The sequence below is a fragment of the Columba livia genome, chromosome 5 (assembly GCF_036013475.1).
Source record: "Columba livia isolate bColLiv1 breed racing homer chromosome 5, bColLiv1.pat.W.v2, whole genome shotgun sequence".
Lineage (NCBI taxonomy): Eukaryota > Metazoa > Chordata > Aves > Columbiformes > Columbidae > Columba > Columba livia.
This window is the reverse complement of record NC_088606.1, coordinates 58,527,620-58,542,379: the sequence shown is the minus strand read 5'-3', so window position 1 is coordinate 58,542,379 and position 14,760 is coordinate 58,527,620. Positions and strand designations below refer to the sequence as shown.

The window sequence follows — 14,760 nt, the reverse complement described above, 5'->3', positions numbered from 1 at the left end:
GCTTTGCCATAAAAGAAGCATAACTTTTGAAGTTATGAAGTTAACTGCTATTTTCATAATTAATAAATACATCAGAAACATTCTTTCATTGTTATAAAGTGGGTACTATAGCATTTCAAGTTAAAGGCATAATTGTGTAATTTCTGTAGAATTGTACAATTTTTGATGAAGACATCCTATAATTTGTTTAAAAGCAGATGTCTGTACTATTACAGCTTTTATGTTCCCAGTACATGTAGAATGATTTCGCCTGTACTGCTAATTAATATCCTGTTGTTACCAGAGTTCCTGATACCAGCATAGTAATCAGAAAAGACATTTTTATTTCTTGCCATTGTGGATTATAAGGTAGGAAAAAAATGAAAAGGCTAAATTACTCTGTGTTCTCCTCGCTGCATCTCATAAAGCTAAAATTGTACGCTCTGTGCCTGTACTCTTGCCTTCTTAAGACTGGCTCTTCATAGTAAGAGTTGACTAATTCAGGTCGCATTATAAATAGAACTTACTGATTCGGTAAAGGTATGTGACTTGTTTAAATCTGGCTCAGGACAACAGACTAGTGTTAGAGTGTGCTGGTTTCTTGATTCTGTATTGCAAAACCTGACCTAGAAGTTCTATTAATGAAAAAATATCTTCTTTTACATCATCTCACAGACACACATTTTCTTAGCTTTCTTTTCTTTCTGGTTAAACACACAAACCTGGGCATTGTTGGGTATCCTTGTTAAGTATCACAGACAAGACACCTGAGGACTTAGCAGGGACAGACTAGAATGGCTGGTGCCTCAGAAACAAAGCTGGGGCTCCTGCATCTGGTATTGTTAGCACTGGAATCCTACCTGGGTGATAATGTACATCCAATCATTTTGAGTCTGTTTGCCTTCAGTGGTGCTTATTTTGCTGTAGAATCAGGAACATTGGAAGAGAAAGCTGTATAAATCTGTTTGAGAAACATCTCCCTAAGAATCTGTCTTGTCAAACCATTTGACCCAGGAGTTATAATAAAATTGTTCATATTCATATATTCATGTTCATATTCATATGCTAATTTTGGTTGCTGCCATTTTATTCTTCCAGAAGTCCTGCGTTGATTGGTTGCTTCATAGTAGATCGAGAATACTTCCAAGAGATTGGCTTACTGGATGAAGGCATGGAAGTATATGGTGGAGAGAATGTGGAGCTTGGAATCAGGGTAAGGGACATAACCAGCCAGCACTGGTGGTTTGCATTTAAAATACAGCTTGCTTTTTATTGCATGCGAAAAATACAGTCAAAAATGTATGGACACATGAAGGAAATCAGCAGCTCTGTAGTAGTGTAAATTCGTGTTGAAGACAGAGCAGAGGGAGAAAATATCAAAAGTTCCTGTATCTTTTTAAAGAGTTTACCTGGGACAAGGATAGAAATACAGAATTTAGTATTATTTTTTTAATTCAAGTAAGCTAGAATTCTGCGGAGATGATACCTAAATTCCTTGCTTACCTGTGACCCCAGACTTGCTGAGGAGGATAGTTTCTTATAGGCATAATGGGAAAAGTCTTTCTAGATTACTTGGTTCATTTCAATCAGAAAAATCACTACAGAGCAAAGTGGAATATATAGGCATTTATGCTGCCTTCTCTCTGGAGAGGAATTAAAATATTCATAAAGTGCATAAGTTCACATATTTTCTTATTCCATCATACAGTCTTAATCTGTTTACTACACGCAGTATTGTGTGTGATTTCTGTACTCCTTTCTATATCTCTTCACAGCTAAATAGCGTTCTGAAAATATGTTGCTGTTCTGTTTGAGAATCTTTCAGGTTTTTGATCAAAGAGAAGTTCTTAGGTGCTAAGGAAAAATGGTTTGATGTGTGTTATAAAATTAAACTCTGAACTCTGCTGTGAGGTGTTAGTGGAAGCTTGTATTTTGGTTGCCAGAATAAAAGCATGTGGTTATACAACAGGGGGGAGAAAAACAGATCTCTGCTGAGACTGTGAGATATATCCAAAAAGTACTAATTTTTGCTTCTGGGGTCCTGAAATGCTTTTTCTCCTACTCGTCAGAGATAAAGTGTTACTGCAGCAAGACTGAAGGGCAGGTCCCCTCTCAGCTACATAAGAGCACAGTTTTAAGGAGAGCAAGAGGGAAATGCAAGACTGTTTCTTTTAATAACACCGTTGTCCTCACTGCGAGGGCCAGAGAGCCACCTTCCATTCCCGAAACCTGATTTTCCAGCTCAGTGTTGTGATGAGTTGAAAATTAGTGTCACTTTGATTTTTCTTTTCTTTTTTTGACTGACAAAACTATTGTCTCCTTGTGAGTGGAAAGAGTCTTATCTAGTTTTGCATCATGAGAGATATGCTGTCCAGTCTGCTACATTTAGCCTTGCAGAAGTTGATTGGGAAAAGTACTTTGATAGACCAGAGAGACACAAATCTCTGCATAATTGAAACTTTGCAGTAGACTGGATCACTGGAGTAAGGCCCAACACTGCACTCATTTCCTTATGGCTTTTTGTCGGTCTCCAGGGAAGCAGTGCCTGACCTACATAAAATACTTTCATCTGTAACAGATTGTAGTGTGCAAGGTAACATAACATATGCTATGACTTTATCCCAACTTGGATCTGTGTTCCCGGCTATATCAAGGCAAATTACTGAGCTGTAATGAACAGATTTTTCAGCAGTTTATTACCAACTCTTCTCACAATTCTCAGCATATCTCAGATAATACCAGGGTGAATACAAATGTACAGTGCAGCAATAGAGTTTCTGGGAATCACGACATTATTTCTACAGATGTTGAGCTTGAAAAGCAAGCTCCTTCCCTTGGCCACCTACTTCTGGTGCGCAGCTGGGGCCATAACACCGCGTCCTGGCAAAAATGCAGGTGGCTGCTTCCCATACGCTCTCATATTATATTATGGTGGGTGGCCATGTCACTTGGGGGCATCCTAAACACTTGTCCCTCGAGGTGCAGCTCCCGGGGGCTGCCTTTCATTGCCCTGAGATAGGGCTATGTGGAAAACTGTAGTCAGCAGGTGATATCAGGACAGATGGTCTGGCTCTGCTGCTGAACTTGATTTTCATCTCTGCAGCACCAAACAGTCGTTTCTGGATGACTTGTGTTGCTTTCTGGTGTGAGGCCTACGATGAATCACCTAATACAATGTTTGTTCTACAGAAACTACATTATAGTAACAATATCAAAGCAATAAATACTGTTTCCATTTTAAAATTATGCTCTTCAGTCCCTGACTACAGATTGACCACCGTGCTTTATCTTTTGTTGCCATTTTCCTTTTTTAAGAAGTATCTATCTTCATCTAGTATTCTGCTGTGTGATATGCATTATCTTGTAGGGGGGCAGAAGCAGTGACTGTGTGCTCAAACTGGCCTGGTGTCCAGGCTAGACGAGAAGGATGTTGTGTATTACATTCACTGGTATGATGGAGCTGATATCTAGTGAAATTTCCTTCATTTTTTTCATGGCTTGAGTTTCTAAGTAAGTTTCACACAGCTTGTCCCATTCTTTGCAGTATTTATGCACTGGAAGTCAATTCTTCCATTGGGAAATTTTATGCATAAGCATGTAAGAGCAAATGTCTACAGGAACAGGAGAGGTTACTTTCAACTACAGAAATAGCAGCGAGAGTTAGGATCATTTGAGCTGTTTATCTCAAACACGCTAAGTAGAACATGGTCCCATGTCCTTATATTACTAATTTTTTCCAGAGGATGTAACACTACTGTGAGCCAAACTCATATGCAGACCAGCTGCTGCCGTGTGGTGACAGGACCGGGTAATTCGCTGTCTCTGTGGTTGTGCGCAGAGTTAAAGCCTTATTCTCCATTTGCTTTGTTAGCAGCTGCATCTTCAGTGATGTGAGATAAGATTTAATCTCCCAGTTGAGATGCTTCTGAGAAGCAACGTCTACCTATTTAGGATTTCTTTTCATTATAAGGGAGAAACCACTTACTGTGTCTTTTAAGATCTAGAAATGGTTTGTTTTCAGCTGAGCTGATGGGGTTTTCACTGTGCAGGGACAGGAATTAGACCCTGACAAAATGGAGACTTACACCAGTATCCTCTCCCAGGAGGTATTTTTGTCACCTCATCATCTGAACAAATATCTAGTTATTTGTGTTACATGAATACAAGAAAATCCCCAATGACTGGAAACTGTATCTGAAGCATTCCTTGTTGGTAAACCATAACAAGCCACAGATGACAGGGATTCGGTTGGAGGATTATTCTGTTGAATCTGTTGAATTAGTTTCTCTACTCAGCTCTACTGATCTCTAATTTGGTGTGTTATTTTAATGGCCAAGATTTTTACCCTTGTCTACGGCTTGTAATAGCATTTGTAAAACATTAAACATATATTATTAAATAAATATTAATAGAGTTCTGTTGCCTTCAGCTAGAGGCTGACAGATGAGTTCAAAATATGAATGCATTTTGAATCTTAGAAACAATGCTGTATTTTCTCCTCAAGCAAATGTTTTCTTGCAAAGCTATTTATTTGCCCCATAAGAAAATAAAGGCAGGCTGTCTGATGCATGACTTGACAGCATCCTTTTTGAACAGCTCAGTCACTTTGGGGTTTTTGGAAGATTCATTTACTGTGCCCCAGAATCACATTCTTAAATTCATGTTAGGATGAGTAATGCTTCTTTTTGGTTTGTGTTCAGTCATTCCCAACTGAATGGACTTAAGAGTGCTTTTAAGGGACCAGATTGCATTTGGAGGGCAAACTGGAGTCACATTGCTTATCCAAAGGACCAAATAGGAGTTGTGTTGGTAACTGCCTTACAGGGGAAACAAAATGTGAGTGTAAGGCCAGTGTTTCTCATTGTTATTTGGTTCTGCTTCTGGTTGTGCTGGTACAAGCAGTACCTGTAGTTACAGAAGCCCCTGCAAATCCATTGCAATCAATGCGAAGCGATAAATTAGATCCTGCATTAGATGGTTCAAGTCTAGTTTTCAGCTGCCTTCTTAAAGGCCTATTCCAATTCCTGCTGAAGTCAGCAGAAGATTTTTCATCAAGACCAAACCTGTAGGAATAATTTTGTGTTTTTAAGCAGCCTGCATGTTTGATAAAGCTTCCAAATATCTGTTGCAATGAAGCTGTTTGTACCACTTTAAGGAATGCCTGGACAACTATTCAGTTATTTGCCTCCGGTCACAGACTAAGTCATCATCAGAGTCAACGGAACATGAGCCCAGCCTTTGACTTAGAGTAATTATGTATGTCACAAAGACTCAGTGCTTGCAGATGAATTCGTGTTCACAGGGATATAATGGCCCTGTTAAATGGGTAAGAGGAAATTTTATTAGAAGGTAATAGCTCTTTAAGGGAAAAGGAATGGATCTTGCTCCCACTAAATGATATATCAAGACTTTACATCAGCTGACCCAGGAGGAAAATTGCATTTATAGTTCAGACTGAGCATGGCATGCTACTTTTATACACTATATTGACATAGTAAAATTAGTTGCATATGCAAGAAAATAAGATTATAATAAATATATCTGCTTCATTTCTTGTTAGTCTGGTAGTTTGTCTGTAGAACATAAGGGAAGCTGATGCTTTTTCTGTTGGTGGAGAGCTAGAGAAATGCAGTTTGTGAACAGAGGTTCAGAAGTGAGTTATTTGACCAGAAAATAGTCCCAGTGTTCTTTGGGGTATTTTCTTTACCATAGGGTCCCTCTGTTGCAGGGCAAGCAGATGTGAAGTCTGCCATGTGTCTCCCTGATCTATCTTCTCCTTGAATTCCAGAGTTGACTTCCATTTGTTGGTTTGTTTGTTTTGGGGTGGGTTTTGGTTGGGGGTGGGTTTTTTTTGAAGGTGCTTTTGGCTCTCGTTTGTTTGTTTGTTTGCTTGTTTTTTAACTTTCTCCCACCCCAGCTTCTGTGATCATGACTCTTCATTGCTGACCAGTTAACCCAGTCTCTCTCGTGGTGTGTAGAAGCCCATTGCTGCCTTAGATTTCCAGTCACTTCCAATCCAAAGTGCTTGTGTATCCCAATTGTTTCTCACCTGGGACCCCTTTCTTATAATATGCCCTTGCAAGAGTGCTCTTTGTGATAATCACGAGCAAGTGAAGATATTTACAGTTGCCCCCAAATCTCCTTTTTTATCTGAAAACATTTTTTATTTTTTCCTCTTTCCCTAGAAGTTTCCAGCAATTTTACTTGTCAGTGTTTCTAAAACAGGCCATGAATTATATGAAATAATGGATATATTGCATGTAAATAAATATCTGCTTTCATTAGACAAAGCCTTTGCATAGTGTACAAGTTAGAGTGTAGTTTCACTACACACAGGCTTGAACAGCTGTGCTGTTTTACATTTTCTGCTTCTCCTGGCCATCCTCTTGTTGTCCCTCTTGCAGCACACCGGTGCTGTGGCCCGGCCAGCACAGGTACCCAGTGTCTCTGAACACCTCCAGTTCAGAAATAAACCTCTACATATAACTTCTTTTCAAACTGCAGGGTTAATTCTAGTGTTCATCAGTTTGTAATTTACCACACTGCCTCACGAACTGTTGTGTTAGGAGAATTGAGGCCGGTGCGCCAAGAGGTAGAAATGACTGGGAGGGAACAGCAAAAGTGAGGAGATTTTTCACCGAGCTGCTGTATTGTGGAAGTTTGCATGGGGAGTGAGCAGTGGGATGTGTCATGTGTCCATTGCGTCCCTTTGTGTCCTTGCTGCTGGGTCCCCTTTCATGGCACTCGGCTGAGCAGTGCACATCTTCCCTAAATTCCCTTCAGGAAAATGAATCTAGACGTCCCCCATTCTTGCACTTTCAGCTACCCTCACTTGCTGTGGCCTTAAAGCCATGTTTTCGACTTGATTTTAGTAAGTAGGCCATAGTCCTTCCCACTCGGGGATGATTTGCTGTACACAAAAAATCCTTGGTGAATGTTCACAGGTGCTGTTCAACTGTATTAGGTTGATGATGTGTGAAGGGGAAGGGCTGAGAAGTACAGGAATAAGAATATTCTTAGTTCCTACTTCTAGGTAACATTTAAATACTGCTTTTTAAGATAGTGGTTTCTCTTTAACTTTACGTTAAAACTTCAGATGAAGATGTCTATTTTATTTTTATCCATTTTGTGGATTAAGAAGAGATCATTTCTAGACTGAACTCTGCAAGAAAAAATTTTAGATTGACCAAATGTTACTTCTTACGAGAAGTAGCCAATGCTTTTTGTAGCCTACTCTTTCACCAAGATAAAAATCATTCTTGAGCAGTGCAAGACCTTGCCTAGCATCCTGTGTAACCAGTAGCAGCTTCTGAGTGTGGCCAGAATTATTGCTAAGGTTAATTTTGGTTTGGGAAGTACCTTGCTGTGTTAACAGCCTGAATCCCAAGATTACACAGACTGAATTTCTCTATTTATAGGGTCATAATTTCAACAGGAAACAAACAAACAAACCCCACCTAGACTCTACTAAGAATAAAATAAGAAATTTTCATGCCTCCAAACTGGTGTCAGTCATGAATGACATCAACAGAAACTGACTTTCTGTGGCTTCTCATGGTTTTGTGTCAAACCTACAGTGGAATAATTGTTTTTTCCCTGGTTTTGCCCATTAATGCCTCAGCAGGTAACTTGCAGCTACAGCATGTGTAATTATACATACAGACAACATTACCAGTGAATCGTTTTTGTGATTTTGCTCTTTCTGGAAAGAGAACATTTTATTAGCTGCTCCCACAGGAAAGCAAATGATTGATACAGCACCAGCTACCACATGGGATCACTGTACCCTCCAAGGAAGGAGGAAGAGGCACTTGGAGATTTCTCACAAGTCGTTTTTCACCGGTTATGCTTGTGTGGTGGCACATCACCAGCTGGGCGGTAATACAGACATCTTGATGTTTTATGAGAGGAAATTGTTGTTCATAGTGCTATGGAAAGAAGTAAACCGTTTCAGTCAATATGCACTTATAAATCAGTGAACTCAGGTGAGATGCAATTAATTAGTGTGTTATTTTAAGACAGTCTAATGCACTTTAAGTCACTGCATGGTGACAATGCTATTGTAGCTTCTGGTATTGTTATTCTTCATGGCCTAGTCTCTAAAGATTCCGTACTTTTATTTGTTTTAGTGTTATACTGAGGGGAGATCTCTCTAGGATTTAATTAAATGGAGAGTTTTTTGTACTGCAAGACTGATTTAGTAATCTAACAAAGATTAGCGGAAGACCGGTGTGGGAGAGCAAGGGATTGTTGTGCTGTAACAGAACTGAGTAGGTGACCAGGATGGATTTACCAGGATGGATCCAGCATGTTTGGGTCAAAACTGCAAAGTCCAGATAGCTTTACATGTGTCACAACACCTGGTGTCCTAAATCAAGCAAGTGGGGCAGAAGACCAGGTTGGCTGAACTGGGAACCTGTCGTGGAGCTCGAGAGGAAGAAGAAATTATATGGCCTGTGGAAGCAAGGTCAGGCTTCACAAGGAGATTACAGAGCTGTGATGCGTATATGCAAGGAGAAGATGCAAAAGGCCAAAGCTCAAGTAGAGTGTTGTGTCAGGTAACAAGGGCTTTTTAAAGGAATTTAATAGCAAGAGGAGTTCTAAAGAAAGCATTGGACCAATACTTGCTGAATGTTGTCATCTGACTAGTAGGAATGAAGAAAAAAATGGAGGCACTAAATGCTTTTTTTCTCTGTCTTTAATAATACTGCTGCACCTTGGGCCTCCCAGTCCCCTGAATCGGATGACCACGAGTGTGGGAACAGTGTCGCTGTTGAGACGGGCAAACAACATAAACCAAGCTCTTAAGTACAAAAAGCAGTCTCCATTTATTACCACAGATGCCTTTTTATATAGTCTTTACCAGCTCAAGTGTCTTTTTGCTATTACTTACAGGCTGCAATAGTAACATATCATTGGCTCATTTTGCTATCGTTAATGTTACTCTTTTACTCCCTGTTTTCTCCCGGGTACACCTTATCTTCAAGGCCAACCTCTGTTCCTGTGCCCTCCACCAGGGAATCCAGGGACCCACAGTAGTCCCCCACAGAACAGTTACTTTCCATTGGTGGACACTGAAATTTTAAGGGGCCAGCTCTATCCGCTGAATGTTCACAAGTCTGTGTAATCTTGGGATTCAGATTGTTAACACAGTGAGGTACTTTCCAAACCAAAATTAACCTTAGATTCTGCGCCTAGGTCAGAGTAACACCAGGCACAAATATAAACTGGGAGAGGAGTGGCTGGAGAGCAGCCCTGCAGGATGGGATCTGGGGATGCTGGTCCACAGCAGCCCAACAGGAGCCAGCGGTGTGTGTCCTGGCAGCCGGGGGGCAAACCCCATCCTGGGGGCATCAGCCAGTCAAAAGAGGCGATTGTCCCACTGGATTCAGCACTGGTGCAACCTCACCTTGAGTGCTGTGCACAGTGCTGGGCCCCACAATTTAAGAAGGATGTGGAGGTCCTTGAAAGCATCCAGAGGAGGGCAGCAAAGCTGGTGGAAGGGCTGGAAGGATTGTCCTGTGAAGAGCAGCTGAGGAATTTTGGCTTGTCTGGTTTACAGAAAAAGAGGCTGAGGGGCGACCTCATGGCTCTCTACAGCTTCCTGAGGAGGGGATGTGGAGAGGGAGGTGCTGGTCTCTTCTCCCTGGGATCCAGTGATAGGACACGTGGGAACGGTTCAAAGCTGCGCCAGGGAAGGTTTAGGCTGGTCATTAGGAAGTGTTTATTTACTGAGAGTGTGGTCAGACACTGGAACAGGCTTTCTAGAGAGGTCGTCAATGCCTCGGGCCTGTCAGTGTTTTAAGTGGCATTTGGACAATGCCCTTAACAACACCCTTTAACTTTTGGTCAGCCCTGAAGTGGTCAGACAGTTGGACTAGGTGATCGCTGTAGGTCCCTTCCAAGTGAAATACTCTCTTCTTAGTTTGGTCTTCTGGTACTAATGAAGTCTTCAGGATTAGTGCAAAATTAACAAGACTGACCAAGCTAAGTGGTAAGGGAGAGAAAGGAAAAAACATGAAAGACGGACAGTGCAGTAAGTTGCTCCATGAATACTAAACCAGTGGTGATCTGATTATTCAGTTTGCTCGTTTTTTTGCCTTTTAAGCTGAAAAGTGATTTATTTTACTTACTATTTGTGACTTAAACTTGGCAATGTAGCTATTTATGTGTCAGTTATTTGCTGTCTCTAGCAATGAGATAGACACATTCGCAAAAGAACTGAATAAAGCCGTATGTCTTCAGTGACCCTTGAAGCGTGTTATCTCTTAGTAACACAAGGCATGGAGTAGTTCCTGCAATTGTCAACCAGCAACACAACATACTTTGTGTAACAATACTTTGTAAAAGTTTCACAGCTCATGAAGATATGTGCAAAATTAATCCCTGCAGAACAAAACCATTTTAAAAGTACGTAATGAAGCAATTAGCTAAAAGAGGAAAGAAACTACTGACAATTTAATACGGGGAGAGTCTTTACGTGTATTACTTTTTCAGTGAGTGTTTCATAACGGCACAATTAATGTAAAATATGGCCTATGAGGCAATTAGTGATGACTTCAAAAGTGAGATTTGAGGGATAATTTACATTTTAAAAATTGAGAGCAGCTCTAGTTATGTTTAAAACCCTTTAAACAGTCTTCTAGATTGTAGGGGTGTGTTTTTGAGTATTGCTTACAGTTTTATGTTAGGATTATCAGCTGGGTTATGGAGAAACGCTATTCTTGCACACAAGAAGCAGGGAGTAACCAAGAATCGTAGCTTCAGTAACAAGTGTTATTTTCCTTCGTTTCCGACTGTATTCTAATAATGTTAATGTGACTGAGGCCTTTGTGCAGTCGTTTGTTAAGATACTAAAATAAAAATGCAGACCCCAAATGATCACAGACGTAGCTCAAGGTATTGAATGAAAATAGTTTATTCATACTTTCTTGTAAAACATTAAGATCATAACTGCTTATCAGTAAATGGTTAACAGTAATGACAAAGGTTAACAAAATTCACAAATATTATTGCATTAAATTGTTCCCCAAAATATATTTTAAAGATATTGGTGGCTGTTTATTTGTATCCGCAGTAGTAATTAATTCACACTGACTGCTTTTGTGTTAATCTTCAGGGCATCTTTAACGAGTTCTAATTTTGTCATTTGCAGACTTCAGAGCAGCTAGAAATTGTTTCAGCTTTTTGAGAAATCACTTAATTATTAGAAGTTTTGTTTGTAGTCCAAATGAAATTACGGTTTCAAACAAGGTCACAGCAGTTCTTGGAGAAACTGCATGATCTGTGTCAATTTAATGAATGCAGTACATGTTAATAAACTGCTCAGGATTGTGTAGGGTTTATTTTTTTATTAGATAAAGCTTCCACAACATGAAAAGAACACTCCGTGATTAAAGAGATAAAAAGAAACACTTTTAATGAAGAAGTGTTATATCATTTTATAATGAAGTATGAATTAAACATTTGAGAGAGGGCTCAGCTTCAGAGTTGTAATTGTTTTGATTAAATATGCAAATTCACATATGTTTAAATGCAATTGAAAAGGATTTACTAAAGGACATGGATTTAAAAATGAAACTAAATAGAAGTGAAGACCCTCTGTCTAGTGAAACATTTTCCAGATGTGAATGGAATTTGCTCTAAAAAAAATATAATAGGTGACCAGGTTGATTTATCCATTTCTAAGGATGTGCGAGTCCCCCGTCTCTGCTGCCCGGGCGCTGGTGGGGACAGGCGTGGGAAGGCAGCACAGTGGTATTGGGCTCGTGCTTTGCAGAATGCCTGAGGAAGCTGTTTGGTGCGTGGCTGCGGCTGTGGCTGCCCCGCTTGTGCCATCCCACGGGCTGCACAGTTGCTCCTGCACCAGAGCAGGAGTTGCAGCTGGTCTGTTGTGCTCCTGCCTGTGCCCTCTCTGCAGTTTTACGTGTCCTCTGCTTTCCTGGCTCTTCCAATGCAAAGAACGTGTTTTCCATTTGCTCTGAGGGGCTGCTTTAATCTTGGTGAACATAAATTCACACAAATGTAGGGCCCCAAGTATAGCTTACATGTAAATGTACCTTCAGTGAATTAACAGTAAGAAGTGCTTAGAGCCTGGACAAATTCTTCACGTCATAAGAACTGAAGATATAAAAGGGAGAGAGATAGTCTCCCTTCCCAACCCCCCTTTTTTTTCTTTCCCTCAACTAGATAATCTGTATTCACTTAACGTTTTTATCATCTTCACTTGCTTTGCTTAGTTTAGGTCACAGGCTTTGCTGATTTTAGTCTTTCGGCTTCATAAGTGTTACAAACCACCTTGGCACTACTACTGCCCTGTTATACTCTGAATTTTTTAATGGAACTTTACTACCTCTTGCTGGTGATGAAGGAACCCTTTCAAGAAGAGGAAGCTCTCTAAGCCCTTCTTGAGGCTATAACAAATACATGAACCTCCTCAAGAAATTCAAGAATAAAGAGCCCTTTCTAAGACCCTCTTGGAAGGGAGTGTTGAAAATACACTGAAGTGGATTCTGAGAGCTCTTTGGAAGAGAAGCTCCAGTTAATGAGTTCTTTTTCTAAAAGACTGTTTCTGCAAAGTAAACCAGCAGGACCAGAACCTCATGAAACACTTCCAAAGAACAGCAAGCTTTCTGCATTGCTGGGGCTCCGGCAATCACACTAGGTACTCCCAGTCCCTCACACTTGAAAACTTTCTAAGGTCTTTGCCTTAAGACAAAGCCTGAGACCCATTGGTACGGTTTTGCCATTGTTGCTTTTACAGAGTGAGATGTGAATTGCTATTTCTTGTATCACAATGATGGAAGCATATGTTATTTTTGACAAGTGTATATGTACATTTAGGGATCTGGCATGTAATTGAGACTATTGCTAGCAGTTTCCTCCTCTCCTTATAACAGGTAAAACATCTTCATGGGCAACAGCAAAAGTGTTGTATTTCCTTTTAACCACAGTTTAGGAAATGAATCAACTTTCTTTCTTGCAGTATATACGAGTGGCTTTGTCAATAGGTATTACTGATTGCAGTGACAGTATGCTGACAGATAACATTATATGTCAAACCATATAGTTTAGCTAAAACTTTACTGATGAAGATAATTAACATTACTGGTCCCAGTACGGAGTACGGACCCCTGAGGGACACCACTTGTTATCGGTGTCCATCAAGACATTGAGCCATTGACTGCTACCCTCTGGATGTGACCATCCAGCCAGCTCCTCATCCACTGAATGGTCCACCCATCCAATCCATCTCTCTCCCGTTTAGAGAGAAGGATGTTGTGGGGGACCATGTCAAAGGCTTTACAGAAGACCAGATAGATGACATCCATAGTCCTTCCTTTGTCCGCTGATGTAGTTGTTCCATCGTAGAAGGCCACAAGGTTGGTCAGGCAGCACTTGCCCTTGGTGAAGCTGTGCTGGCTGTCTCGAATCACCTTCCTGTCCTCCATGTGCCGTAGCGTAGCTTCTGGGAGGATCTGTGCCATGATCTTCCCAGGCACAGACATGAGGCTGACAGGTCAGTGGTTCCTGGGGTCCTCCTTTCTACTGCTTTTAAAAATGGGTGCAATGTTTCCCTTTTCACTTGTTTAGTGCTGTAACTGCAAGCTCTGCACACACTGTAGCTTAGGATTCCCATATCTTCAGATCACATGTGTTTCTCACATCTTCCCCTTTAAAAAGTCATTAATTAAAGGACTTTTTTTCATCTTGATATATGGAAATTACTGTCTTATATCTCTGGTCCAGTTTCAGTGCACGCTAATAACATATTCATGGATTGCAGGAGATTTTTGCTTAGAAATAGTAGTTGTTTTTTGAAGCTGTTTAATGCAACCTGCCTGTTCTTTCAGCATCTGTACTGACAGCTCCCTCTTACCATGAAATTTTTAAGTGAATTCATGGTTCTTGCAGAGTAATTAATTGGTCTTTGGAAATAGAACAAAGACTGCTGGTGTCTGACAGAAAGGAGTGGCCACCAGATATGCTTAATTGGTGTTTATTCAGGTAGTAGGTAATTGTTATTTACAAACTACATTAAAGACTTTGTATTTTTTGAAAACACGTATGACTTCATTATAAAGTCAAATTAGATTTTACTTTTTACTGAGTCAGTGCTAAAATTAAAGATGAGTCCACTCTTCAGATTTTTGTATCCTGGAAATATACTTGGAAATTCAGCTTATTATAGACAGTGAATTTTTGGTTCAGCTTGTTGTGAAGATGACATATAGACCTAACTCTGAAAGTCCCACAAAAGATTTGGTGTTCACTGTTGGAGCTGGATCGGGGCCATCCCTAGTGAAAGTGAGCAAAGGTGGGGCAGGGGAGGCAGCGCATGCGGTGTGTGAATTGTCTTATCCTGGGCTAAGTTATGACCGTCTCTACATCTTCCTTGTCTTTTATGGTACTCATTTAAACAGCGTACAGTGAGTAACTCTGAAACAATTTATAGCTGGATGTCAATGCCGAGCTGAGAAAAGGCTTGGATTGAAAGCAGGCATTGTGTGAGCAAAGCCTGATGATACTTAACATTTAATCTTTATGACGAAATGTAGCTGAACCATTTAGAATTAAATGTTTGACAAACTGTTACTTTTGTAAGATCATTAACCTGGATTGCCCACTTTATATGATACTTAGAAAGACAGGACACAAATGTTATTTCCAGATTATTTATTCTTGTACCAGATCAATTGCCCATTTATTTTTATATATTTACGATCATCTCAGTTTTGCCCTTAGGATATTAATGGTTATGTTTATTTGCTCTTATGGTTT

The 14,760-nt window shown here is 40.2% G+C and overlaps 1 protein-coding gene across 15 annotated transcripts in view; it reads left to right on the top strand.

Moving 5' to 3' along the window:
• The window catches only part of GALNT18 (polypeptide N-acetylgalactosaminyltransferase 18), a 334,832-nt gene that overhangs the window by 262,270 nt on the left and 57,802 nt on the right, over positions 1-14,760 (top strand). For all 15 annotated transcript variants that reach the window (XM_065066196.1, XM_065066205.1, XM_065066202.1 and 12 more), the window contains one exon: positions 1,078-1,192. In XM_065066196.1, the coding sequence (XP_064922268.1) occupies positions 1,078-1,192 (115 nt within the window). The remainder of the gene's footprint in view (positions 1-1,077; positions 1,193-14,760) is intronic.